The following is a 25160-nucleotide window of genomic DNA, read 5'->3' as shown; positions in this document are numbered from 1 at the left end:
AATACTTTTCAATTTTTTCTTTCATTTTTTTTTATTTTTTTTATTTTTTATTTTAACCGTGCCTATGGCACATAAACTCACATCAATAATCTTTCCCCCACACTTATTTCCTGCAACACATTAATCAAAAGGAATTCCTTGCTTACTATGCTTCAAGAACAAGGGTAAGGATGGTCCTAATCTAGGCTAGGTGAGGATAATGCGGGTTAACAAAGAATATGGGCTAACACGGCTCGATGGGGTTAAACTTAAACACAAAATGAGTGAAGGGCACATGGCTGTTTGGCTTTGATGGTGGTCACTACACAACTTCATCTTGAATATGTGGTATGCAAATCAATGACATGCTTTGAATGAAATGGGCATGAGTTCTAGCATTTGGAACTAAGTGATAAAACGCCTTCTAAGTAGTAACCAAGCAAAGAATAATGAGATCATGCAACGACTTAGAAAACATTAATGCACAGATTTTAACTCTCCAAATAACGTTTAGGCTCAAGTCTCACAGGGATGTAACGTTTGTTTAAGTTCCTTCCTTCAAGCATGTTACAAAAACTAATTTTTATTATTTGTGATTACATGTGAATTCGTAAACTATAACGACAACCAAGCATAAACCAAAGAGTATATCAAACGTCCATCCATGTTTGTAACTTTCTTTAACCATCATGCAATTAAAAACCAAATCCTCATCATTGCGTTGGAAGGTACCCTACGACATAAACACACAAAAACAACTTTAAAACAACTCTTTTTGGGTTTTTCAAAACAATTTTTCAAATTTTTATGGGATTTTCGAATTTTTAAGTCAAAACACACTAAAACAGTTTACAAACATTTTAAAACAGCAAGGAACAACACTTGAAGTTATGGGTGATAAAATCCAACAAATTTGCATCAACATACTTAGTTACCCCCCCCCCCCCCCCCACACTTAAATCAAACATTGTCCTCAATGTTTTAAGCTTAAAACACACCAAACAAAAGAAAACATATAAAACAACAACTAAACATACTAAACATGGCAGAATGTATCTATCAAAGAGAAGAGTTTTAGAGATGCAAATCTGGTTGGGGAGTGTACATTCCATCTTCTCCTTGGTGATTGCAGTGAGGCTTCATCTAGTGATTCCACAGGCTTACTCTTGTTCCTATCGTTGATTTTCCTTTGTGCTACTCTTGAACTGGGTAGCAGGCTTCCTTTGGTCTCCCCCGAAGGTCTGAGCTTCCTCCTTTTATCTGTTTCTTTGTTCAATCTCTCCAATTCGTATTGAAGAGGGTTAGAGGATAGCTCAGCAAAGCTAGGTAAGCAACCAGGGAATAGAGTCCAGATAGACTCCAAGTGCCGGCTGATTGCTTCTTTCACTTTGCCATGCAAGTAATATCAAGGACAAAGGAAAAGACAGGGAAAGAGCATGATATGAGATACCTTTGCTTTTGCCCTTGATGATATGAGATACCTTTGCTTTTGAAGAAGCGGTGAATGAATCAGCACATGTATTTGTGGTGCTGTTTCCTCCTGGGTCATCTGTACTCCAGGCATCTGGTATCATCTTTGGGGAAGAAGAAAGAATGGAGTATTTCGAAAGGCTTTGCTGGGAGTGCGCCCTCAGAGGTGAAAAAGAGTTGGGCATTTTCTTCAGTTCTGCTTTGCCAAAAAATGAAGGTCGACATATATAGGGAATTCAATAACAAGTGGTGGTACTGTTCTTTTACCGTTGTCGACAAACGTTTTGATCCCGCAAATCCGGCTTTTTGAAATAGTGACGACTCTTCGATCTTTGAATTTGCCTCTTCGATTTCTGAGCAGTCGCCCCTTCGATTTCTGAACGATGCCCTTCGCTTTCTGAACGACACGTAGCAGCGCGGATGCGGCTCTGTCTGAGATCTTTTGACAAGTGGCACGCGTTTTCTGCAAAGCCGGGAGTTTTCGACAAATATGCACACGCTTTCTGGAAAGCCGGGAGCTTTCGGCTTTGTCTCCCACATTTGTCAGCTAAAGTGTGCAGCTGATTTCTCGCCTTCCACGCGTCTTCTGAAAAGCTGGGATTGCGTCTGACGAGAAGAGTGGTGTCTCTTCATTCTGAATTGGTGAACGCCTCTCCTTTAATAGAGGTGATTGATCACCTTCTAGCATGCACACTTGAAAATTGCCCAGAAATCGTCTCCGGCCCGTTTGAAAATCTACTCCGTCCACCCCTTCTCTTTTAACTTTGTGAACAATGGCTAGCTCATCCAACCCATCGAACCTTTGCTTAGATTTGAGTCTAAGCAGTGATCCGGTCGCGTCTCGTCAGGGTAAGGTATGGTGCCCGTCTTTCTTATCTTCCCATGGCCCTCTTACAGATGAGGACTCTGTGATGACGAATCCCACAACGGCTACGATAGTGGCTCGGAACCTCCTCACTCCCAAAGACAGTCAGCTGCTTTCAGGACGGTCCGATGAGTTGGCCGTTCAAGAATCCTTGGCTCTTAGCGTTCAGTGCGCTGGCTCTGTGTCCAACATGGGCCAACGCCTTCTTGCTCGCTCCCGTCAGGTTGAATCCTTGATGGCGGAGGTGGAGAGTCTTAAGCAGGAGATCAAACAGCTTAAGTACGAGAACCGAAGTTTGCACGTGCTTGCCAACAATTATTCGTCAGGCATGAAGAGGAAGCTTGACGAGCTTGATGACCGTCAAAAGCTTGCAGCTTTCTTCCAGAGGCACCTCTTTCCTGGGTCATCCAGCGTTCCACCAAGGTTTGGGGCCTTGAATGATCTATCTTCGGTGCCTCCTGCTCCGATGCCTTCCGCTCCGATTCCTCTTGCTCCGATACCTCATGTTCCGATGCCTTCCGCTCCGATGCCTCTTGCTCCGAGAGTGTTGCCACGTAGTGGGGCCTCAAGTACACAACCTTTGTGAAGACTCCATCTTTCTGCCATGTTTTTTTTTTTTTTTTTTTTTCATCACTCGGAAATCAATAAACAAGCTTTATTCACTGTATTGGGTTGCCTCCCAAGTAGCGCTTGCTTTAACGTCGTACAGCCGGACGATGAACCTAATCACTCCAGGATATGTTCACGAATCGGATGAGAACTCCGAGTCATGAACTAGTACCTAAAACAAGAAACAAAACAAATTTAAGAATCTGGAAAAATAAAAAAAACAAACGAAAATAAAACAATCCAAGGGATTAGCAAAGTTGCTAATCCCCGGCAACGGCGCCAAAATTTGATGCGAGTTTTATACGCGCACAAATTAAACCCTCTTTTTGACAATTGTAGTATAAGTATAAGTAGGGATCGTTCTGGACCGGGGATTAGGAGGGATTGTTAACCACTTGGATTTTGACTCAAAAACGTAAAAACAATATAAAACACTAAACTAAATTGATTTCTAACTAATTTGACAATAAAGTAAAGGGGGGATTGTGTTTGGACGAGATTAAATTAAATGGACAAATTGTAATTAAAGGCAAAACGTAAATATGAATGAGATGAAAATATGGATGATGGAATAGCCAAGGGGTTCATCTCCACACATGTTATACTTGCATACAAAATTGATTCTCAGTTGGTCTTTCGATAAATTATGAAACTCAACACTCCGGATTAATTAGGTCCGCTTAAATTAACCGTCAAGTTTTCTTTAAGTTAATGAATTGGATGGGTTTGCGCAACGCAATTCACAACATTCTCCAAAAGTCCTTTACGTGAACAGCACAATAAAGATACAATCAAAGATCATTAAGCATTATGAAAACTATAAGTGTTGACGAGGCATTCGTTACTATGATGAGCATGAAACTCGTGCCAAGAATTCATTTAACGCGATTGTTTATAAGCAACCTCCACTACTTGTGAATATAAGTTCATAACAATTAGGTGAAATTCACTTATATTCTAGCGTCATATTTATGCATGAAAATTAAGCGCGCATTCTTAATAAACATTCATAAATAAGTTATCAATCAAACGGTTAAACAAATTGAATCCACAACTTATGAAATTCCAACGAAAGTTAATCAATTCATATTGCAAATATAAACATAGTTTCGAATCACCCCCTAGCTAAAGGGGGTTTAGTTCCTCATAACTTTGAAATCAAAGAAACACCTAAACATTCCAACAACTCAAAACTTGAATTGTATGAACGTTTAAGCACTCTTCTCTTCCATTCCTTATACGTACAAAACAAAGAGAATTAAAATGAAACTTTGAAATCAAAGAAACACCTAAACATTCCAACAACTCAAAACTTGAATTGTATGAACGTTTAGGCACTCTTCTCTTCCTCGTTGTTGTAGCACAAGGTTTAAGGATAAGTTGGTTGGGGGGATGGAAGTGTGGAATGGAGTGGAAATGGAGAAGATGGAGAAGGGGAAGTGTTTGTGTATTACAATGGAAAATGAGATGATTTGGTGAATGGAATGAATGGGTATTTATAGGAAGAGAATGGGTGTTAATGGATGTTTGTTTAAGGTATTTGGTGGATGGGAAAAGGTGTGGATGGTGGGAATTATGGTGGATGGATGGTTTAGTGGATGTAATTTAGGGTTTATTTAGGTGAATGTGGATGCATGGTTTAGTGGATGTAAAGGATAATGGGATGGTGTGGAATTAAAAGCTAAAAAAAATGGGATAATGGGCATTTAAGTGTGAATGGAATGGTGGGATGCACTAATGGAAATTATGGAATGGAATGGTGGGATGCACTAATTAGGAGGAAGAATTAGGGTGAAGGGCTTAATGCATGGATTTGGGCCAATTAGGGTGAAGGGCTTAATGCATGGATTTGGGCCTAAAATGCCCCCCCTTGCATGGCAAGGGAAAGGACTTGGGCTAAAGCCCACGGCATTGGTTGGAATTTGGGCTAGGGCATTCGTTTTGTGTCCTAAAGCACCTACAAGGACTTCAAAGTGGCTAGAAAATACGGACGTTTAAGATTTAGGAAAGGTTACCAAAACGGGAAACTTAGGGTTAACTTTCCTAAAATAGGAAACCTTGTTTGAGTAGGATTCCTCGTTTTGGTAAGAATTCATCGTTGGAGTAGGAATTCGTCGTTTCTTCAAGTCTTCAACTCATTCATTCCTCTTTCGCTCCAAAAAGCTCCACTTTGCATCTTCTTGCACACTTTGGCCTTATAATATGAAAATACACAAAAGTGGCCTTAAACACTGAAATAGATAAGTAAACACAACATAAATGCACGAGAACAAGCTATATAAGTCGCATGAATATGCTCCTATCACCTTGCCGACCTCTACACGACGTCACTACCGAAGTCAACCTTTTAGGAGCTTGTCCGAGGAATTGGTATGCCTAACTATTCATATGCAATGCTTATAGTTCTCATTTGGAAGTTTTGTCAAACTTAGGGGGAGTATCTAGAAGTATACTCACTTAGTCGTAATGTACTCTTTTTCTCTACGATTAGAAGCATTTTTCTCACTGGTTTTTTGTTACCTAATTAGGTTTTGAGGAGGCACCCATGGTGAGCTGGTCATACCTTTGTGAGCTATTCTACTTGCATCCAGAAGATGTTTAGTTTTGACTTAATACAAGTTCTTACCTTTTGCCTTAGTCTATAGGTTTTTATCCCACCTTGGGTTTTACCATAACAAGGTTTTGTGAGTTTTACCTTTTATGCATTATTCCGTTGATTTGAGACTCACATTCGCTCATTGTATTGACAACTTCATCAATTGAGCTTACTTCATCGCTGAAGACCTGATGCACTATTTGTTTGAGTATTTAACACTCAAGGGGGAGTGTTGCAGTCCTATTAGATTAGGAATGTGATTGTGTAAATCCTATCATATTTTGGATATCCTTATGGGATTCTATCATATCTCTCTTAGACTAAATATTATCCTAGTAGAGTTGTAATCCTATTGGGGTAAAAAATTTACCTTCCTTACTACTATAAATAAAGACACAATAGGGTGAGATAATACACACCTCACAATTATACATCTCTCTCTTTCTCTTTACGGTTGCCGCACCCCTTCTCTCTGTCTTTTTTATGATTTAGTAAATTAGACCTACAACAGAAATGATAGTTTGCCAACATTTTTTAAATGTTATTGATGCAACCCTCCTAGATTAGAAGGAAATTTCTATTTCATCATGAATAATGTTAGGGAAAATGATAAACACATACTATTTTTTTCTCTTACTTGCTCTTATGAAATTATGTGTGTTGTTTTTATTTGATTTATTCAATTTATGGTCAAAAACAAAGATGATGTGTGTGAGAAGTTAAAAAGAGTGCGAAAATCGGCTCCCTGCCTAAATTGCTTATAATTGCCACATTAGTTTGTGATTTTATCTCAGTTGATTTTATTTCATTGAAAATTGAGTTATTTTATTGAATGATAATTCATCACATCACATATCACATCAAGTAGCATGGAAAAAAAAATGATAAATATAGCAATTAGAGGAGCAGATGAAATAAATAAGGATTTTTATTCAATATTTTTTTAATTGACACAAAACTATGTCGTTTTGTTCCATTTCCTTTAAAAAAATTGAGCATGCTAACTTCTCAAATACGCACAAGGTCTTCCAGTTCTTCACGCCAGACTCTGCGACTCCTCCACCTGCATGACAAACTTCATATCGTCGAGTCAAATTCCAAGTATCTTCGTTGTTCAAGTTTAATCAGGCACTCCAACCGCTTTTTTTTTTTTTTTTTTTGACAGGAAACGATAGTGTATTTCATTAATCAACACGAACCATTACAAGGGTGTCATTGGGTATATAACTTTAGTAACCAATAAATTGATGAATTACACAAATAAACAAATAAGAGGAAACCACTAAACGATAACCACAAAAGCTAACACACAACTGTCAAGTATATAAGAGCTACCAGTACAAATCTATTACAATAAACGATAGCAGCAATAGAGAAATACAACTACACTTGGTTGTACTATATGAGAATCCCTAATTTCCAATCATCGGTATTTCTTTCATCTTAAATCTATTGGGATTTTTAGGTTTTCATTCATTTCCAATTTTGAACAGGTGGAAAGAAGGGATCAGACGAGGAAACAAAACTTACAAGGTTTGAGAGTGCAATCATCTCCATTTATAATATTGGGCATGAAAAAAAGTGTTGAATGTAGCATAAGTTAGTCAAATTTAGGTATTCATTTGGTGCATATGGTCACTTCGTGATTGTTTATTCCAAATTTCATTATTTAATTTCAAATACCGTTGGATTTATATCATTATATGTGGTAATTGGGAAATGGCTTTTATATGGTTCATGATCGTTCAATTTACATGGCTTGAATATTTTCTTTATATGAATATATATGATAATGAATTGAAGACTGAAAGTGCCGAATTAGACTTTTTATTGCTTATAGTTTGGTGGATTCAGTGATTGTTAATTTGATCAAACTTATGTTATGTTGACTCGTTTTCTTTTGTATTATTTAAAATGGTTATGGAGAGGTATTTTAAGAGAAAATCAACAGAAGATACTCTTTCATCACCCTCTACAACAAATATTCATGAAAGTTCAAATGAAAGTGACATAGATAGTATATTAACAAATCTTACAGGAGATCCTGGATTCGACTTTAGATATCAGAATATGATCTAAATATTAGAGATCAAGTCCGAAGAGTTTATTTACAGAGGGAATTGTTTCAACCTCGAAACCATCAATTTCCGTATACATCATTTGCAGTAGTACAAGGACGTTCCAATCCTAAATGGTTCGATGACTTTTCTACTTGGTTGGAGTATGGCAAATCCAAAAATACTATTTTCTATCGAAGTTGTTATCTTTTCAAGCTCCAAGTTCCAGACCAAGCAGGTAGTGACAATTTTACTCACAAAGATTTTTATAATTGAAAGAAAAAAGCCAACTCCGAGTTCATGTTGGAGGCCCTAATAATGCTCACAACCAAACTTTACTTCATTGTGAATCTTTAATGAATCAAAATCCACATATTCAAACAATTGTCCACAAGCATTCGGATTAAGCACCTATTGATTCGATTGATAATGATGTTGTGATACGACGTTTTCAAAATATGAGAACACGTCCTGAACAATTATAAATGAAAGTACAATCGAATTTTTAAAAACATTGTAAATTTGTTTGCTCCGCCACTGGATATAGCATCACTCTTGATCACTGAAAAAAGAGGAAATTGGGCGTACTAGCCCCTTACAAATACATCAACCAAAATTAGCCATGTTCTCAAAATGCAATCTAATAGCCCTCTTTGACAAAATATCTCAAATTAAAAGTCTTTTACTACAAAATATTATGTTGATAATGTATCAATATTGTGTCGAGAATGTATTAATATGTGTCGATAAGATATTAACTTGAGAGCATTTTCGTCCAAGAAAACTAGTAGAGATTGCATTGAGAGCAAAGCTACATTTTGTTGGTAAGTTTGTGTGAGAGCTCTAAGCCCAATTTCCTAAGAAAAAAAGAATAGTGAGTATATTGCAATGAGAAATGTTGGAAGCAAACAAAAATCCCACGTCAATAAAGTGAAAAATTACATATAATTTGTATTGAGTAATTTTACTTTTAATTAAACTAAAAAACTATTACATTACGTAAGTCATGTTGTACGGTCAGATGCAAGTTAAAGAACAATATCAATGTGGTTAATGAACTCAATTAGTGTGAAATCTCCAAAAAAAGTTGGAAAAACTGAAACCGCATAAGCAAAAAGAAGAACATGCTCCACACCACATTGCCCACCAATTTCACAATTCTATGGGTAATGACTTTGGATGCTTGTTGACTGAAAAACAATAAGACTTTGGATGTCAGCACTTTGCGGAAAAGGAGGCAAGGCCGTAATTTTTTCTCCCCCACCAAACTAAAATTCCTAGTACCATTGGATTCCAATTTCCAAATCTCCAAACCCCAAATCTTACAAATTGACTGTATCCCCAATAATTTTGGTAAATAATTCAAATCACAATCCCTGTTTGTCACAAAATCTCGGTCTTTTTTAACACCACATCCCGCCGTGCCGTGCCGTGCGTGCAATTAGATTTGAAGAACACGGTTTGCTTACTCAAAAGCCACGGCAGAAGAGACTAAATAGAAGCCACCAATTCTCCAGCAGCAGCAATTGAAGGGTAGTAAAATTACCAATGAGACCCAAAAGCGGGAAAGGGAATTGGAGCTCCAAGTTCAAGTTCAAGGGCAAAATTGGGTTACCAACTACTTTCATCTTCTGCTCCTTCTTCTTCCTTGCCGGCTTCTATGGCTCCTCCCTCCTCTCTCAGGTCAAATTTTCATTTTTCCTCTATTGGGTTCCTTCTTCCGATCAAGAACTTTAATGGGGTTTTTCAAATTTTCAAAACTGACTAAGATTATTTTTGAAAACTTTGAATTTTTTGCAGGATGTCAGTGGTGGTGGTGGTAGGCTGAGAGCTAGACTGTTAGAAACAGAGTACACTTCGATGCCTTATGGAGAGACCGGTGACGATTCTTTAACTTCCATTCCCTTTCAGGTTTCTGGTTTATTTATTTATTTGTTTATCTATTTGCTGGAATTGTTATGAACAGTTTGATCCATTTAGGAGTTGTGTCAATTTTGTGGAATCAAAGATTGAATTTTTCATTAGCTAAGCTAACCAGAAATGGGGGCATATGAATTGTTTAGGTCTTGAGTTGGTATCCCCGAGCATTATATTTTCCTAATTTTGCAACTCCGGAGCAATGCGAAAGCATAATTGGCTTGGCAAAGCCACACCTTAAACCATCGACTTTGGCTTTGCGAGAAGGAGAGACAGAGGAGAGCACAAAGGATATACGAACAAGGTACATTCTCAACATTTGGTGTGGCGAATCAGCAAACCCTTTTCAGGATTTGCACTATTAGTACTGGTTACGCGTCCCATTTTTGTGGTTGATTGTTGATGTAAGCTTAGAACTAATAGCATTAATGTGATCGGGTTCACATGTAAGAAGTTTTCGTAAAGATGAGTGGTTATGGATGCTACTTTCATGCTTACACGGTATTTTGAAGCAGTTCCGGCATGTTTCTTTCCGCTTCTGATGATAAATCCGGGACTCTGGATGCGATTGAGGAAAAGATTGCAAGGGCTACAATGCTTCCCAGGATACATGGAGAGGTACCATTTAGTTAGAGTTTAGAGCTTATGATTACATCCTCCTCATTTCCCTATCTATATCTATACAAAAATCATATTGACTCATCATGTTTCGTTGTAAGCAATACTTTGCGAAAGTTTCTCAATTATGTGCGCACTTGTAAGTGTAAATGTTCTGCAAGCACAAACTGGGTTAGGAAGGGATAATGGAGTTGGGGGAAGACGGTTGTTGCAAAATAATCCTCTGTTAGTTTATGGCGGAGGATGACCCTAAACAGTTTTTGCAAACTCTTTTCTTTTATTCTGTTTCTCACATGTCTGTGTGTTTCTGCTACGTTCCCACCATCCAATAGAAACATAATAAGTGAAATCGTATTGTGTTGCTGAAAGTCGTCGACCCTTTTGTTGAATTAGTTAACCTTTTATTTCAGGCCAGTTTGTAAAATTGTCTGAGCTGAGGATATCATCATGTTTCAGGCATTTAACGTCTTGCGCTATGAGATCGGGCAGAAGTATAATTCTCATTATGATGCATTCCACCCTGACCAATACGGTCCACAGAAGAGCCAAAGGGTACATCTTCAGCGTAATACATGCATTTTCGTTTGGCCTTTATTGGTTTCATGATCATAATGTTTGTGGTTGTGTATCACCGATACACTTGCACTCCCACATCCAGATAAAACCAGGCAAAGATAAACCTTAATGTTCTTTCCCCGTACATTTGCACAACTATTACAGTTGATGGAAAGCACAGTTGGTTATTCTGTACTCACTTCAAACGTATCAGAGTGTACTACCTGGATAAATTGGAATAGCTAGTTCGAAACCAAAAGGATGTGTTGGTCTTCATGTCTTATGTCACAAAAAGATGTTCTACGAGAACTAGAATTCTTTCAAATAGTGTGGATTTGATAGAATTGCATTGTTTATTTACCATAAGCTTTTAAAGAGTCTTATTTGAAATTGTGCAGGTTGCATCGTTCTTGTTGTATTTAACTGATGTTCAAGACGGTGGTGAAACCATGTTTCCATACGAGGTAAGATCAAGACCTCTGTTTTTCTTATTGCCCTTTTGGTTTGTTCATCATCGATCATCCCGTTTTTGATCCGCAGAATGGCTCAAACACGGATGGAACCTATGATTTTCGGGAATGTGTTGGCTTGAAAGTGAAGCCACGCAAAGGGGATGGACTTCTATTTTATTCATTGCTCCCAAATGGTACAATTGATCCGGTTAGTGTTGCTTTGCTTCCCATTGTCACTATTATTACCATCATTTCCAGAATCATCGACGTAAAAAATTAAGAAACGACGTTTTCCTCAGCTTGTCTCATGAAATTTATCCCGGCTGGTGCTGTATATCATTCCGACTGAGAGAATTTATTCGTTTATTTTGTTGGCGTACAATGCATTGTGCACCGAAGCAGTAACCGTTAAACGTTCCTATATATGACTGTTTACTCGTCCATTCTAATTTCGGAATTCGGTTGATGCCTCTGCAGTTAGCGTTACACGGAAGCTGTCCTGTAATCAAAGGGGAAAAATGGGTAGCTACAAAGTGGATCAGGGATCAAGAACAAGAGGATTAGTTGCAGTTGCTAATAGCATTGTTGTATAATGCTCAAATTTTCATCCTCACTCGAGCATTATCCGCACAACCTCAGCCAGCGGCGGGGGGTCTTTCGTGTATGAGCCTTCGTTTCGGTATGGATTGGAGTCTCGAGAAATTTTCCGTCGTGTTGACATCTTGTATCTCATCGAGCAATTCAATTAAATAAGTGAAGGAGGTTTCATTTGAAGCCAGATATGTGAAATGTAGCCGGTACAAATAAGATGTATCATGCAATAAAAGTAAAGAATTTTGACAATTTCATTCTGTTTCAGTTCCATGCAATAACAGCAAGTATAATGCTAAATATGTCACTTTAGGGCACAAATGTTACAACCTACACAAAAAATTGAAAAAATTGACCTTCGGGATGAGGAAGGCGGAGATTTGCAGCTCTCAGCTACCGTCGGTTTATAAATCCCTAAACAGCAACAATGCCGGTAATAAATTTGTAATATCTGATTGTAAACATGCAAATTCCTTGCTATTCTCCAAACCAGCAGACTTGTCCTGAAATTTAACAGGCTGAGATGGATTTGGCAAGCTGAATTGAACTGAGAGATGAGGAACCGATAATTGATTTCTGCCCTGCAGTCATTCAGTTGATCCCTAAGGAGTATACAAGACCATATCAATCTAATCTTACACACTTTTTTTTTTAATATTTATGTTTCCCGTACTTTTCTATAGTGGCATACCTCAGTCTGGATTCAGAGACACGTAAATTCTTCTTTAAACACGTTCATTTGTGATAGTCAGAGACTAAATGAAGTATTCTCCAACTCAGTCGATAATCTGGTGATAATTAGGCAAAAAAAATCACAATTTGTGCCAGTTGTGATACGGTTGCTTCCCCCATCGCTTCAAGACATGCATACAACCTGCTGCTGTGAATAGCCCAAGCGCAGCAAACGCTATGATTGTTGAATTCCCAATGTTATAGTAGTATTTTCCCTGCATCAATAAAACAGTAGCAAGAAAAGTGAGAGGATGGGATGGATAACTAATCAATAAAACTACATGGTCGAATTTATCAGTTAAATAAGAACTTCTGTTACTATGGATGCTCTCAACAACAGGTAGCCCACGTCAATACACTACTGAGCCAGGCGGGGATGCTTAACCGTATGTTTTCTTTTCTATGTCAAAGTGATCCTAGGAAGAGAAACTCACTTGCACCAGAAAAAGCAGAATTGCTGCATTTGCAGGGGCTTGAGAAAGGCTTATCATCCCTCCACGCAGTGCATTAGGGACATACCTGTGAACAAACAAGTAAAAGCAGGAAAACTATCAGATAAAAAATCCATGTAACAAAAATTGAGAGACAAATCAGCTAAAAGAAAGAAAGAGCATTTGTTTAATTTACATGGTCCTCAATCTGGCAAGTGAAGGCAAAACCACGCCAAGACCAGCGTGAAATATGCAAAATAGTGTCGTTAAAACTCCAATTTCCTGCATATCAACAATTAAAATTTTAAACTTCTGAACAACTAGCATCAAGCAGGACTGATGATTATCTTTCTTAAATTTCCAAAAACATCTTCACCTGATAATCATAAGCTGTTACAGATAATACAAGCCCGAGCATGATGAATGCATATACTAGGCAATCCTCAGTTCTAAGGGATGACAGTCCACTATTCAGCCACGGAAATACAGTGCTTCCAAGCATTCTTGAGCCCATAAAACATGGATATATCAACCCTAGGTGCACTTCCCGTCCATCGGCCTAAAATCATGTTAATAAAATTTCGAGAAGAAACTGAAACTCACTAGTCTCAAGAGATATCTAAGGTCCAAAACTTAAAATCCATTTTTAAATTAACTAGGATGGAAGAAAGAATTCTTTGTTCAAATTATGGAGGACAGAAAAGAATCACATTAGTGTAAATTTCAAAGTCCTTAAGATATTAAGCAAGGTGACTTTCACTTCTATTAAATAGTTTGATTTAAATTATTAGATAATCATACCACTATCGTAGGGGCCCATAGTATCCAGAAGACTGTTATGGAGAAGTGAAGACAAGCTTGTGCCCATGCCAAAAGCCATATTCTTTTATCTGGCCATCGTATAAAGTTGCAACAGTAAGAATAAACCAAAAATTCATATGATAACACATCACATAATCAAACCTCTAACCAGTAAATAATCAGTCATGAGAAACGGGGACCTTTATAAAACAAAAGTTTCACATACAAAGTGTGAAAATGCTCTACAAGCACTCATCCTATCAGAGAAAAGATGGCATCACATCAGTGACTTAACTCTTTAAGACGGTAAAGAAATGGTGAAACATAAACAACGAGTATCAATGGAGGGGCAAGCATAGAGAGCTGAGTATCAATGGAGGAAAATGTAAACAACGAAATAAAGTGCAAGCAAATCAGCATTTGGTCCTCATGAATGGAGGCAAGCATCTAACTTTGACAAATCATAAATGATTAGATATTCAATCTCAATCAAGCTCATTTAATAACTGATTAATTTTGATAACGAATGTATTGAAGCGGTATAATTTGTTTTGAGTATATTAAGAAGGAAAGTAGACATACATTTATATACAAAATGCAACACTTACCACCAAAAATATATGCAGAGAAAGACGCTCTATACTCCTTAAGAGCTACATTTTGTGGGGTTTGTGTCCATCCTCTGAGGAGGCAGACTAAGCCTATCATTGCCAAGAAGATGGCTGCAGTAGAATGTGAAGCCATGTTTTTCTCCAAATTATCACCAATGAGCCAATTTGAAAGCACCTGGCTTCCAATAAGAGACGCGGACTCAAAGAAACTCATTAACCAAAACGTCTCACTCAACATATCTTGCCTATGCCCTTGCTGCAAACACAAAGCCTATATATTAATCACTTCGTTTCCTAGAATAATTTCTACACACAAATCAAATGTGAAATACGACATTTCTTAACAACCTCTTCATGTTGAACTACCATCCACGTCTCAAAACTGAACGAAAAACTCGAAGCTGCAAGTGACAAACAAATTCTCGCCACCAAAATGCTCGGATGATCAGTAATTCTCTTCCACAAGCCGACAAAAAGGTGTAGAATGCAAAAGAGGATGCAAACTTTCTTTGGACCACTACACAAAGTACGAAAAACAACAATCGGAAATTGATAAGGGTTTAACATCAAGCATTTGAGTACCAAGCAAGAAACAAGACTGAAATTTTAGCTAAAAATTGACACTCACATTAAATCCGAAAGCACGCCTAATAAAGAACCAACACACAGAGACGCAGCAAATCCAACACAGAGAGAAAACATCATTTGCTCCCTGCTGAAACCGTAGTAAGCTAATTCGAACTCGCCAAATACAGACCACACTCCTTCCATCACTGGCATCATAGAGTGAAAAATTATCCGATCATTGATTGCAATTTAATAGCTAAATTACTAATCAAAATGCGATTTTTGGTTTAAAAATCTAAAGATGAAGCTTTTCTAAGTAAGTTGAGTTCAATTTTCTCGGCAACCAAACAAGCTAAATTCAAACTTAAATTACGAAACAGAGGATCTATCTGGAAGTGGAAGGGAATAATAAACGACGTCGTTAGGAGTACGGACCTGAGGCGAGAGAATAGATGAGAAGGAAGTTGCGCTGGAAGCGAAGAGAGGAAGCGGTGGGGGAGATTCCATGGTCGAAGAGCGACGGAGCTTTGCCAGAGCTGCCGCCGCCGCTGCTGCTGGAAGCGTAATGGAAGACGAGGATGGAGAAGAGTGAGGCCAGGAAGATGAATATGTTTACGCCGGGATTCGGTTCCCAAACGGAGCTCTCAATCACCACCGCCATTGATTCCGATTCGGAGCTTCTTCGAATCGATCAGAGCGAGAAGCTTCGGATCTCGGAGATTGGAGGCATTGGTGCGGATTGGTCCTGTGACTCTCAGTAGTACAACTGTAGACGAAGCTGGATGCGTCGTCGTTTCGGGAGGAAGTTCGGTTATCCGTCGGCACTGCAACAGTTCAACTGAAGGTAATTACCGCGCAATACGCAGACTCTTCTGTTCATGGATCATGACGGATTGTCCCCTTTTTTCTTTTTTTTCTTTTTTCTTTTTAATTACATTTCCACCCCAAAATTTAAAGTCATTTTTCAAAATGTACCGATCTGGTAATTCTCATTTTCTAACTCTTCAATATCGTAGTTTTCAAACTTTTAAAGATCAAGTTTTTTTCCATCCTAACGTCATACATAAAGTGAGAATTATAGAACACTTTTTGTATATTTAATAGGTTTTTTTATGAGAACATTTATTAACTTGTATTAAGAGTCACGTGTCAATTTAATCCCACATAAACATTAAAATTAAAAAAAACCCATAATTTTGTAGCCTTTTTCTTGACCTGCACCATTTTGTGGGTTGAAAAAGTACCTAGCATTTATAATGTTCTCGCCCCATAGCCTTATATTGTTATTTATATTAATTATAATGAATTTTCTTGACTTACAAATAATACAAACTTACAAGGAGTGTATTTTCAAACTTATTAAGATTCTACTTTAAATTCACCCAATAACATCTCTAATTAATAATTCTATTCATAAAAATTATATTAATAATATCGATTTAAAAAACTAAATTTACCTGAATTAGACCAAACTAACGAAGCCGGTCGGTGTGGCTTTGAACTGGCATTGGGCCCACAAGCCTGGACTCCATTAAGACCGTGTGGGTCACGTAACATTGGTGTCACGGTAATTATAGATTCATTCGCCACTTTACCTAATTAGCAATCAATACCATGACACAAGGAAACTCATCCAGAAGTTTCTAAAGATATAAACTTGACCTATTCGCCTCCCACTTTCCGCCTAAGAGGCACAGAGCTCAATTGCCCAATTAGGGTTTCTAGCTCCTCATCCTTTTCTCTCGATTTACCAGACGCTATGGGAGGAGGCAACGGTCAGAAGGCCAAGATGGCCCGCGAGAAGAACTTGGAGAAGCAGAAAGCTGCCGGCAAGGGTAAATATTTCATCCTCTCTTTTTATTTATTTTATTTTATTATTATTATAACTTTATTTTCACAAACAAAAATTACGCTTTTCATATGATAAAGAAATCTAGAAAATGAAAATTACAAACTTTGTAATTCGAGTTAGGTTTTAGTTGCTTGCAAGCTTCTTTTGGGGATTATTGCGCGTAAAATTTCACTGAAAAATTGTCCGTCTGTGAGAAATTACAAGGAAAAAGAAATTAAACTTTTATGTTTAATAGCTCGTATTGGGGGTTGTGGTTAGATCTAGTTGTTGGTCTAATACGAATATTAATTTGGGTTAATTGTTTGATTTGAACAGGAAGTCAGCTTAAAACAAACGAGAAAGCCATGTCAATCCAGGTAATTACTTCAACTAATTGGTGATGATTTGCATCATGGTTAATCCATAAAATCGTTTATTAAGTGCTTCGATACTAGTTGCGATGGTTCGGAATAAATATTTTCATTCTTATTTGTTTAAATGGAATGTGATTGGAACTGGGTTTTCAGAGAGTGTTAAATTTGTGCCTTCCAATGCCGTGCGTTAATTTTTCTTCTTTGTTTTGGGGTACTTTGTGATCAAATCGGCTCCTTGTTTTACCGGTAGAATGATAAATTCAGCTATTTTGTCGAAAGTTTGAGGTGATAGTGATTATCGTATTTTGGCTGAGATGACTTTGCATATAGTTTACAAGAGTCTTTTAGTTTCAACCCCGAGAGATTTTCTTTTGGGGGGTGGGAGGATTGTGTTTCAGTCACAAATAAAGTCTGTGCCATCAATTCGCTTATGCAGCGGTCTCAAGAGTATGCTATTGTATAATGTCGATAGTTGGATAGGTTTTGATGAAGGCCTGGTTGATCGATATATGTGAGTTTCCAATGTAATCAAATCTAATTGTTCCTCAGGCAAGCTAGTGCATTTTCTCCTTCATCTGGTTTAATATGACGATGATTATATGTTGAATGCAGTGTAAGGTGTGTATGCAAGCATTTATGTGCACCACATCGGAAGTGAAATGCAGGGAGCATGCTGAGGCAAAGCATCCCAAGTCTGATGTCTACGCTTGTTTCCCTCATCTCAAGAAATGAAAGAACATTTGGTAAGAAGTCGCAGGGACAAATTGTGAACGTTGTGGCCCTCTATAGTAAAGCCTGGAATGAATTTACTGAGTTCTTCTAGAGCGATAGCTATTTAATACTGCTTGTGGAGTTGTTTTTGTGTGTATGTGATGTGTGTGAGTGAGGGAGAAAAGAAAGAGATGTATCTCCTTGTTGAAACGAAACTCGGTCTTATATGATTGTGAATGTTGGTGTAACTCTTGAAAAGAGTGTGTTTCATGGAACCTTGGTTCACGGCGTTGTGTTGTCTATACGGGTTGAGTGTTGAGTTTGTGGAACTGCTGTTTGTCAGGCAAATTCACACCAAACCTTGCCTCTTTGGTAATTAATTTGTGTGTCGAAGGTTCTGTTAAGTTTCTTATTTGGTTAACAGAAAAACTCAGTTTTGTTTGCCGTTCTGCGAAGAACCCCTTTTGCGAATTTTGCCGGGAATGGGAAGACTGGTTGCGGGAAAACACTATTGCCATTCCATTGTTTGGTTTGTGCGGTATTGGGTATTAATGTTCGTTTCATCTTCCAAATATCATCCATTGTATGGAATGTGCTTCACCAAACCCGGAACGAACGCATGTTATACCTTCACATATTTTTCTCCATTTGCACAATGTTCAAAGACCAAAAATAGACAATGGCTTAGAAGAGGAGAAAAGGTGAGCCGGAAGATCACTTCCCATTCTGAAACTTCTAATCTATGAACCAAACGGGCCAGAGATTTACAACCGGCGTCAAAATTTTGTGTCAATATTGAATAGAAGGGATGAGGATCTTAAAAATCCTTACATCTTATTCGTTCATTGTCCATTGCGCGGTTAGTTTTTTGACAAGTACATTTTGTGTTTAATTTTAGATAAAATTTCAAAATAATTTTTAACCGCATAATGTACGATAAACAGATATATGATGATCTAAGGATCCGGATGGAATCCAAATCCGAATCAAGGATCCTGGTTGTGACACATTGGTTCAATTTGGTTTATAGAATTAAGCAGAAATATTAAAAGAAAGAAAACTTGTTTAAACGACCATGAAAACATACAATCAGTCTCCAACATACAACAATTGACAATGGCAAACCGCAGTGATGATTTTCGGATAAATAATACACTCCCCATTTCAAATAGCATATATAGCATGGACCTCTAGTTTATGTAATCGACCAATTACGTCCGCATCCTGCTGCTTTCTGCTGCCCTCACCTGAGAGAAATACGGATGGCCCTGCAGAGTTATCGCCAAAAGACATTTAAGCATAGAACAGAGCTCGTATTAAATAAAAGTCGGTGATTAACTGATGTTGGTAAAAAGGAAAAGAAAACGAGGAAAGAACCGGGTGTCACCATTGTTCAGCCTGACTACAAGACAACTAAATGCTATATTATGTGAGCTCGTGCAGACTTACCATTGCCTCTTTTGCAGTTAATCTGTCTTGATGATCATACCGGAGAAGTTTATCAAGAAAATCAATGGCCTGCATGTCAAACACCTTTGAAAAATCAATGACGATTGTAGGAGTTGAGTGACAGATAATAACTAAATTAGTGTAAATAATCAAGAAACGGTGACCTCTGGAGAAACTAGGTGCTGATTATCTGCATTAATAAACTTAGACAAGGGCTTCCTGCTGTGCCTGCAGTAGTGTAGCAACGCATCAATATACATATAGAGATACTAATTCCACGTTATTTGTTATGGCACGATTTCAAATGCATTTTTAACAGCAACGCCTTTTTATTTTGTTTGATAAGTTAAACTGCATTACTTCCACGTGGAAGATGAAACCACGGCAGTGGCATGCTAAGATATTTCCACAGAATTTCACATTATAACAAAATTGACCTATTACTGGTTTGCAGAGAATTGACAAAACTTAAGAATACTGGTTTACAGACAACTGACAAAACTTATTACAGCATTTATGCTGAACATACCTCCCGACCAGTGCATCAAGTTGAGGATCAAGCTCTAAATGATACTTGTTCAGATATGCATTCAGCTCATCAGTCCCTAGAACCTGGAAATGCATATGAAATACCATAATCCGTTAACACAAACATTACACCAGATACTGTTTAGACCATATATATGTATATACTAAGTCATTAGGCCATATGTGCATGTATGTGAGTTGGGGCATGTCCCTGCCTATTGATGTAAAGCTGCTTTAAGTTCTATAACACACGTCGTTGTGTACTATAAACAGAAACCACTAATTTGATTCTTTGCAGGAACTTTACCAGGAACTATATCATGCATACAGAATAAGTCATGCCAACCACCAATGAAGTACCGACATTACCTTGGCAATTTTTACCAGCTGATCATGGTTGTCATGACCATAAAAGAAAGGTTCCTTGCGAAATATCTACACCACAAAACAAGTATAATGAGCAATCAACAAAGATTATATGCTTTTTGAAACACTAGCACATTCTAAAACTGGAGTTAAAAGTAACTAACACCAGAATACAGTAACTGTAATTCTTACCATTCCAGCAAACATACAACCAAGGCTCCACATGTCCAAAGAATAGTCATAATCTTGCAGGTCGACTAGAAGTTCAGGGCCCTTAAAGTATCTAGAAAAAAACCAAGGAAAGACATTTCAGTTATTCCATAAAGATGAATATACAAACTGAAGGTTGCAAGGAACTCAAAGGAACCCTCACAATGCTAAAACCATTAAAGAGATTTTCTACTCTAGCCTTAAAATTCTGGAAATTATTTTAAGCATTTGACTACCCTCTAACTGCAGATGCCAATAAGCATGCACACAATGTTCAAATGTAGTGCCAATATGGTATTTTGAAAAAAAAAAGAACCTAATTAAGATAATTTTCATCCTAGCCACCTAAACTGATCAGTACTAATTTAGGCGATATATTCGCCCGCTCGAACAACTCCTGTTTCAATGTTCATTCATTAACATGCATGCTCTTTAAAGGGGACCACTATCAAGAATACGCATTGGTCCTATATTGCTGTAAATTATTACCTTGATGCTACACGGACATTATATTCTTTGCCAGGATGGTAGAATTCAGCAAGACCCCAGTCTATCAAGCGAAGTTTTCGCAATTCATGGTCTATCATAACATTGTGAGGCTTCACATCTCTATGCATTATTCCTTGTGAATGGCAGTAATCTAATGCCTGCAACGTAAAGATAATTAACTTGTGAAAAGGCACAATTAAACACTACTTGGAAATTAAATTCACAAGTACTTAAAACAGATCCAGAAACAGATGTTGATCCAGCATTCTTAACATCCAGAACACATAGAAAAGTTGATAGCAATGCTTTGGACTAAGGCAACTAAGGTAGATTGACATTAAATTGCATATTGTTGAAGGAGAGTGTGAAACATTTCTTACAAGTTAACATACCATCATTAAAAACAAAAGCATACAAAAAATAGCCAAACTACGTCAACATAGCTAACAAAACCTTTTAGCTTCTGATAACACAAGATCTCAAGTGGCATAGTAGTCATTATGCAAACCTTTACATGGACTGAAATTAAAACCCTGAGTAACTTGGAACAGCCACAAAGCATTTTAAGGTCCATAAGATTAAAAGCTAAGGCTACAGATACATTAGATGGAAGGTAATTTAAATTACTACAAATAATGAATCATTTGAGATCCATGTTTTTGTTTTCCTTCCTTTTCTTCTCATAAAAATTATACATATCTATGTCTTGTAAAGGTCCTATGACTTCAATCCAACAATTTACAAACATATTATCAACTAATTCCCTAAATTTGAATCAGTCATCTCTCAAGTGATTAAATTCCTCCTTCCTGAGAGAAAGCAACAACCATTCAAGAAGGAATGCAAAATTTAAGAAACAACACATTTATACAATTTCTAGAAAAGTTAGAACAATTATCTGTGGAAACAGCATAATCTCTCGTTGCTAAATTCAACTCTCCTCTCATTCAACAAAGTGCACCATTGTGGACCAGCAGAAAAAACAAAGATTGAACATGACTAATTCCTATCTAGTATCTACTCATCGCCCTACCAAATGAGCTGGGGAAGAAGGGAAGGAGCACAAGCAAGTTACAATGTTTACCTTGAGAAGCTCATATATGTAGTAGCGTATGTCATAATCAGTCAGCGTGGGGTACAAAACTTTAAAATCTGTACTGTTCACAAACTCAAATATCAGGCTTGGGGTTTTCGAGTGCTGATCTCGAACAATGTCAAGAAGCTTGACAACATTCGGGCCCCCACAAAGGTTCTGGAGAATTTTGATCTCTCTCTTAATCTGCACAAAAGACAACAACAAGGTGTTCTAATGTTGCCATTATGCACTTACTACAAATGCATATTAAAAAGTGCGGAATGGGGTTATTGGCAACTGATTCGAACAAAACATCAGAACCGAAAACCCTAATCTCCAAATTTCCTAAAAGGCAATTACTTTACCTTTTTTTTCTTAACAGGCTTGAGGATCTTGATTATACAGCGCTCGTTGGTATTGACATTTATACCTTCGAAAACCTCGCTGTACTTCCCCCTTCCGACTTTCCGAACAACTTCATAATCATCTTGATCACTGGAAACCAAAAAAACCCCACAAAAAGTTGTAACTTTTAGAAATTAAAATTGAAAAGGAAGGGGGTAGGGTAGGGCACCCATCATTGCCGCAGATAGCACAGTAAATACACAATTAAATCCCTAATTAATTCTATATTAATCTTAATCAGCTTACTATTGCTTTGTATCTTAACTCTACTACAAGCTTACAGAAATCCAAATCATAAATCAGCAATTTCAATTGGATTGAATAATCGAGAAAAATCAATAAAATTAGAGAAAAAATTAAACAAATTAGGGAGGTGAAAATGGTTACCCCCACTGGACGGTGAGGGACTCGTAATCCCAGTACTCCTTAGGGCGGAGGACATTGACGTCGGTGTAGACGCGAGCTTTGGACATGGCTTCTGCTGCTGCGGCCGCGGCGGTGGGATTGCTCGAAGCCGAGATCTGGCGAGGAGTGGTTTGGGTGGTTGTGGGGATCTGCGTCTCGAGGGGAGGGTTTGGAAGATGGGGGGAGGGAGTGCGCACGATAGGAGGGTGCGCGACCGGCGCACGCAAGGCAACGAGGGCGCACACTAGCAGGAAGCGAAGGGGTATTCCTGGATTTGTGCGCATATATCATGTGCTTGGGAGGAAATTGTGGAACGACGACAACGTTAACGTCAAACGACGCCCCAACGAAAAACCTGCGTTTTGGGGGTTGGGTTGGGTTGGGGGTTGGTTTGGTTCGTAATTTTGGTTACTTTGACGGTTAAATATTCGTTGGCGGGCAGGTAATGGTTGACGTGGAAAGTGGTGAGTGGCCAATTGTTTAGTGATTTGTAGGCCAAATTGCACCAAAATTCCTGGTATTATCACTTTCTTCCTTTTCGTTTTTGCCCTTGCACTTGCAGTTTATTCCGATAACACCGCGTCAAATTAGTCAAAATTCCTTCAAGGTTAGGTTTTCCAAATGAAAAGACAAAAGTAAAAACATAATACAAGTGCAACTGGCCCTTATCAAAGTGGTGAAAATGAATTGAGCATTTGCATAATAATGTGTATTTGAATCTTATTTGTGGTTAATTTAAAAATAAATAAATAAATAAATAAGCTGAATGGAGAAGTCTCAAGATAAATAAATCTTTGCTAATCAAAATGTTAGGTGACAAAATCTGAATGGGTAATAATTAATAAAAAAAAAAAAGAAGAAGAATTAGAATTATGTTGTAAGTTTATTTGATTGAACTATATTTAGGACTAAAGAGGGAGAGATGCCGGGGGCAAAAGAGAGAAGAAAGAGATTTAATTGTGAGTTGTATGTTGTATCACCCCATTGTGCCTTTATTTATAGTAGTAGGATATGTTAAATCCTTACTAATATATGATTACAACTCTAATAGGATAATAACAACTAAGGAGAATATTCTAAGATATCCCTAGATACACTAGGATTTACACAATCACATTCCTACTCTAAATATAATTGCAATACTTCCCTTTGAGTGTGGAAATACTCAAACAAAACATCGCATCAGATCTTCAGCAGTTAAGGTAGAACAATTGATGAAGTCGTTGGCACAACGAGCAAATGCGAGTCTCTAATATTAAAAAAAGTATGCATAGGTAGTAAAACTCACAAAACATCACTATGGTAAAACTTAAGGCAAGTGAAAACCCGTAGACTAAGGAGAAAAATAAGAAGTATGCATAGTATCTTAAACAAACGTCAAACAAGACGAAAGTAATAAACTTAACAGAGTATGATAATCCCAGGATGGGTGCCTCATCAAAATCTCGTTAGGTAGCAAAAACTCAGTGGGAAAAATGCTTTTAATCATAGGAAAAAGATTACATAAAGAGCACGTAAGTATGCTTCAAGATACTCCTCCCGAGTTAGACATAACTTCCAAATAAAAGAACTACAAGCAATTTAATTCAGATAATTTATGCATATCGATTCCTTGGATGAGCTTCTGAAAAGTAAACTTGGGCAATGACTTGGTAAAAAGATCAGCCAAATTGTTCTGGGAATGGATTTGCTTGACTTCAATGTTCTGATGTCGTTGTTGCTGGTGTGAATAAAAGAATTTCAGCACTATGTGCTTGGTGTTGTCTCCCTTAATGTATCCTTTCTTTAACTGCTCGATACATGTTGCATTGTCTTTAAAGATCGTCGTAGGAAGGTCAATGACGGTAGTAAGACCACTAGTGCTTCGAATATGTTCCATGACCGCTCTTAACCAAAAGCACTCACGCGGTGCTTTATGCAGGGCAAGGATCTTAACATGGTTTGAAGAAATCGCAACTAGCAGTTTGCTTGGTAGACCTCTAAGATATAGCAGTGTCTCCAACGGTAAAGACGTAACCCGTTTAAGAACGTGCCCTATGTGGATCAAACAGATAACCAACTTCTATGTAACCAACAAGGCAGGAATCAACCTGAAGACCAATGAGGGTAATTACTCCTCTCAAGGATTCGTGGGTGTAGAACAAACCCAAATCTGTCGTGCACTTAAGGTAGCGGAAAATGTCTTTAACATCATTCCAGTGTCTGCATGTAGGCGCATTGTTATATTTAGCCAAAAGATTAACAGTGAAGGAGATGTCAGGTCTAGTGCTTTAAGCCAAGTACAATAAAGCACCAATTGCACTTAGATATGTCACTTCAGGCTCCAAAATCTTTTCCTCATCCTCATTGGCTAGCCGTTAGTGTATTGGGCCGCATGGAAGGTACGGTTACCCCACCTCGGAGACGGTTCGGCCTTCCCAAGCGATATTACATCGTACTCTAGGTATGTCGATCCTTGCAGATGCA

At 37.8% G+C, this 25160-nt stretch overlaps 4 protein-coding genes across 6 annotated transcripts; 2 read left to right on the top strand and 2 right to left on the bottom strand.

Annotated features, from left to right (window-relative positions):
* Positions 1 to 8750: 8750 nt before the first annotated feature.
* LOC103934758 (probable prolyl 4-hydroxylase 9) lies at positions 8751 to 11966 on the top strand. Its single transcript, XM_009344504.3, has 8 exons — positions 8751 to 9259; positions 9377 to 9487; positions 9640 to 9797; positions 10009 to 10111; positions 10568 to 10663; positions 11065 to 11130; positions 11207 to 11326; positions 11596 to 11966. The coding sequence occupies exons 1-8, from the start codon at positions 9125 to 9127 to the stop codon at positions 11680 to 11682; spliced, it is 876 nt and encodes a 291-aa protein (XP_009342779.2). The 5' UTR covers positions 8751 to 9124; the 3' UTR covers positions 11683 to 11966.
* LOC103934760 (molybdate-anion transporter) lies at positions 11946 to 15848 on the bottom strand. 3 transcript variants are annotated; one of them, XR_665336.3, is made up of 10 exons: positions 15287 to 15848; positions 14913 to 15057; positions 14633 to 14801; positions 14282 to 14540; positions 13674 to 13762; positions 13249 to 13431; positions 13069 to 13154; positions 12876 to 12960; positions 12401 to 12656; positions 11946 to 12290 (listed from the first exon to the last, which is right to left on the bottom strand). XR_665336.3 is itself a non-coding variant. In XM_009344505.3 (9 exons), exons 1-9 carry the CDS (start codon positions 15510 to 15512, stop codon positions 12522 to 12524), a joined length of 1377 nt encoding a protein of 458 aa, XP_009342780.2. In that variant the 5' UTR covers positions 15513 to 15848; the 3' UTR covers positions 11946 to 12521. The 3 variants fall into 3 exon arrangements, 1 of the variants encoding a protein (XP_009342780.2); XR_665337.3 differs by having other exon boundaries at positions 11946 to 12311; positions 15287 to 15847; XM_009344505.3 differs by having other exon boundaries at positions 11946 to 12656.
* A 614-nt stretch (positions 15849 to 16462) lies between these two features.
* On the top strand, positions 16463 to 18167 carry LOC103934767 (uncharacterized protein At2g23090). The gene is made up of 3 exons (XM_009344512.3): positions 16463 to 16686; positions 17019 to 17059; positions 17669 to 18167. Exons 1-3 carry the CDS (start codon positions 16611 to 16613, stop codon positions 17786 to 17788), a joined length of 237 nt encoding a protein of 78 aa, XP_009342787.2. The 5' UTR covers positions 16463 to 16610; the 3' UTR covers positions 17789 to 18167.
* A 645-nt stretch (positions 18168 to 18812) lies between these two features.
* LOC103934757 (casein kinase II subunit alpha-2) lies at positions 18813 to 22961 on the bottom strand. Its single transcript, XM_009344503.3, has 10 exons — positions 22677 to 22961; positions 22250 to 22379; positions 21894 to 22088; positions 20810 to 20967; positions 20303 to 20393; positions 20114 to 20179; positions 19746 to 19828; positions 19381 to 19444; positions 19217 to 19285; positions 18813 to 19035 (listed from the first exon to the last, which is right to left on the bottom strand). The coding sequence occupies exons 1-10, from the start codon at positions 22760 to 22762 to the stop codon at positions 18979 to 18981; spliced, it is 999 nt and encodes a 332-aa protein (XP_009342778.2). The 5' UTR covers positions 22763 to 22961; the 3' UTR covers positions 18813 to 18978.
* Between the last annotated feature and the right edge of the window lie 2199 nt (positions 22962 to 25160).

Source organism: the organism of the source record quoted next, unplaced genomic scaffold, assembly GCF_019419815.1.
Source record: "Pyrus x bretschneideri cultivar Hongxiangsu unplaced genomic scaffold, Pyrus_bretschneideri_v1 Contig8, whole genome shotgun sequence".
In the NCBI taxonomy this organism is placed as follows: Eukaryota; Viridiplantae; Streptophyta; class Magnoliopsida; order Rosales; family Rosaceae; genus Pyrus; species Pyrus x bretschneideri.
The sequence above is the reverse complement of the archived record's forward strand: the minus strand, read 5'-3'. Positions and strand labels throughout refer to the sequence as shown.

Bases quoted from the DNA above. Each gene is read 5' to 3' on its own strand.
- LOC103934758 (XM_009344504.3), top strand. From the start codon at position 9,125: ATGAGACCCAAAAGCGGGAAAGGGAATTGGAGCTCCAAGTTCAAGTTC. The intron at 9,260-9,376 runs GTCAAATTTTCA...AATTTTTTGCAG, and splicing joins GCTCCTCCCTCCTCTCTCAG to GATGTCAGTGGTGGTGGTGG. The intron at 10,664-11,064 runs GTACATCTTCAG...GAAATTGTGCAG, and splicing joins GTCCACAGAAGAGCCAAAGG to GTTGCATCGTTCTTGTTGTA.
- LOC103934760 (XM_009344505.3), bottom strand. From the start codon at position 15,512: ATGGCGGTGGTGATTGAGAGCTCCGTTTGGGAACCGAATCCCGGCGTA. The intron at 14,541-14,632 runs GTTGTTAAGAAA...TTGTGTTTGCAG, and splicing joins TGGTAGTTCAACATGAAGAG to CAAGGGCATAGGCAAGATAT. The intron at 12,961-13,068 runs GTAAATTAAACA...GTTTGTTCACAG, and splicing joins CTTGCCAGATTGAGGACCAT to GTATGTCCCTAATGCACTGC.
- LOC103934767 (XM_009344512.3), top strand. From the start codon at position 16,611: ATGGGAGGAGGCAACGGTCAGAAGGCCAAGATGGCCCGCGAGAAGAAC. The intron at 16,687-17,018 runs GTAAATATTTCA...TGATTTGAACAG, and splicing joins GCAGAAAGCTGCCGGCAAGG to GAAGTCAGCTTAAAACAAAC. The intron at 17,060-17,668 runs GTAATTACTTCA...TGTTGAATGCAG, and splicing joins AGAAAGCCATGTCAATCCAG to TGTAAGGTGTGTATGCAAGC.
- LOC103934757 (XM_009344503.3), bottom strand. From the start codon at position 22,762: ATGTCCAAAGCTCGCGTCTACACCGACGTCAATGTCCTCCGCCCTAAG. The intron at 22,380-22,676 runs GTAACCATTTTC...TTTGGTTTCCAG, and splicing joins TCCCTCACCGTCCAGTGGGG to TGATCAAGATGATTATGAAG. The intron at 19,286-19,380 runs GTCACCGTTTCT...TTTGACATGCAG, and splicing joins AGCACCTAGTTTCTCCAGAG to GCCATTGATTTTCTTGATAA.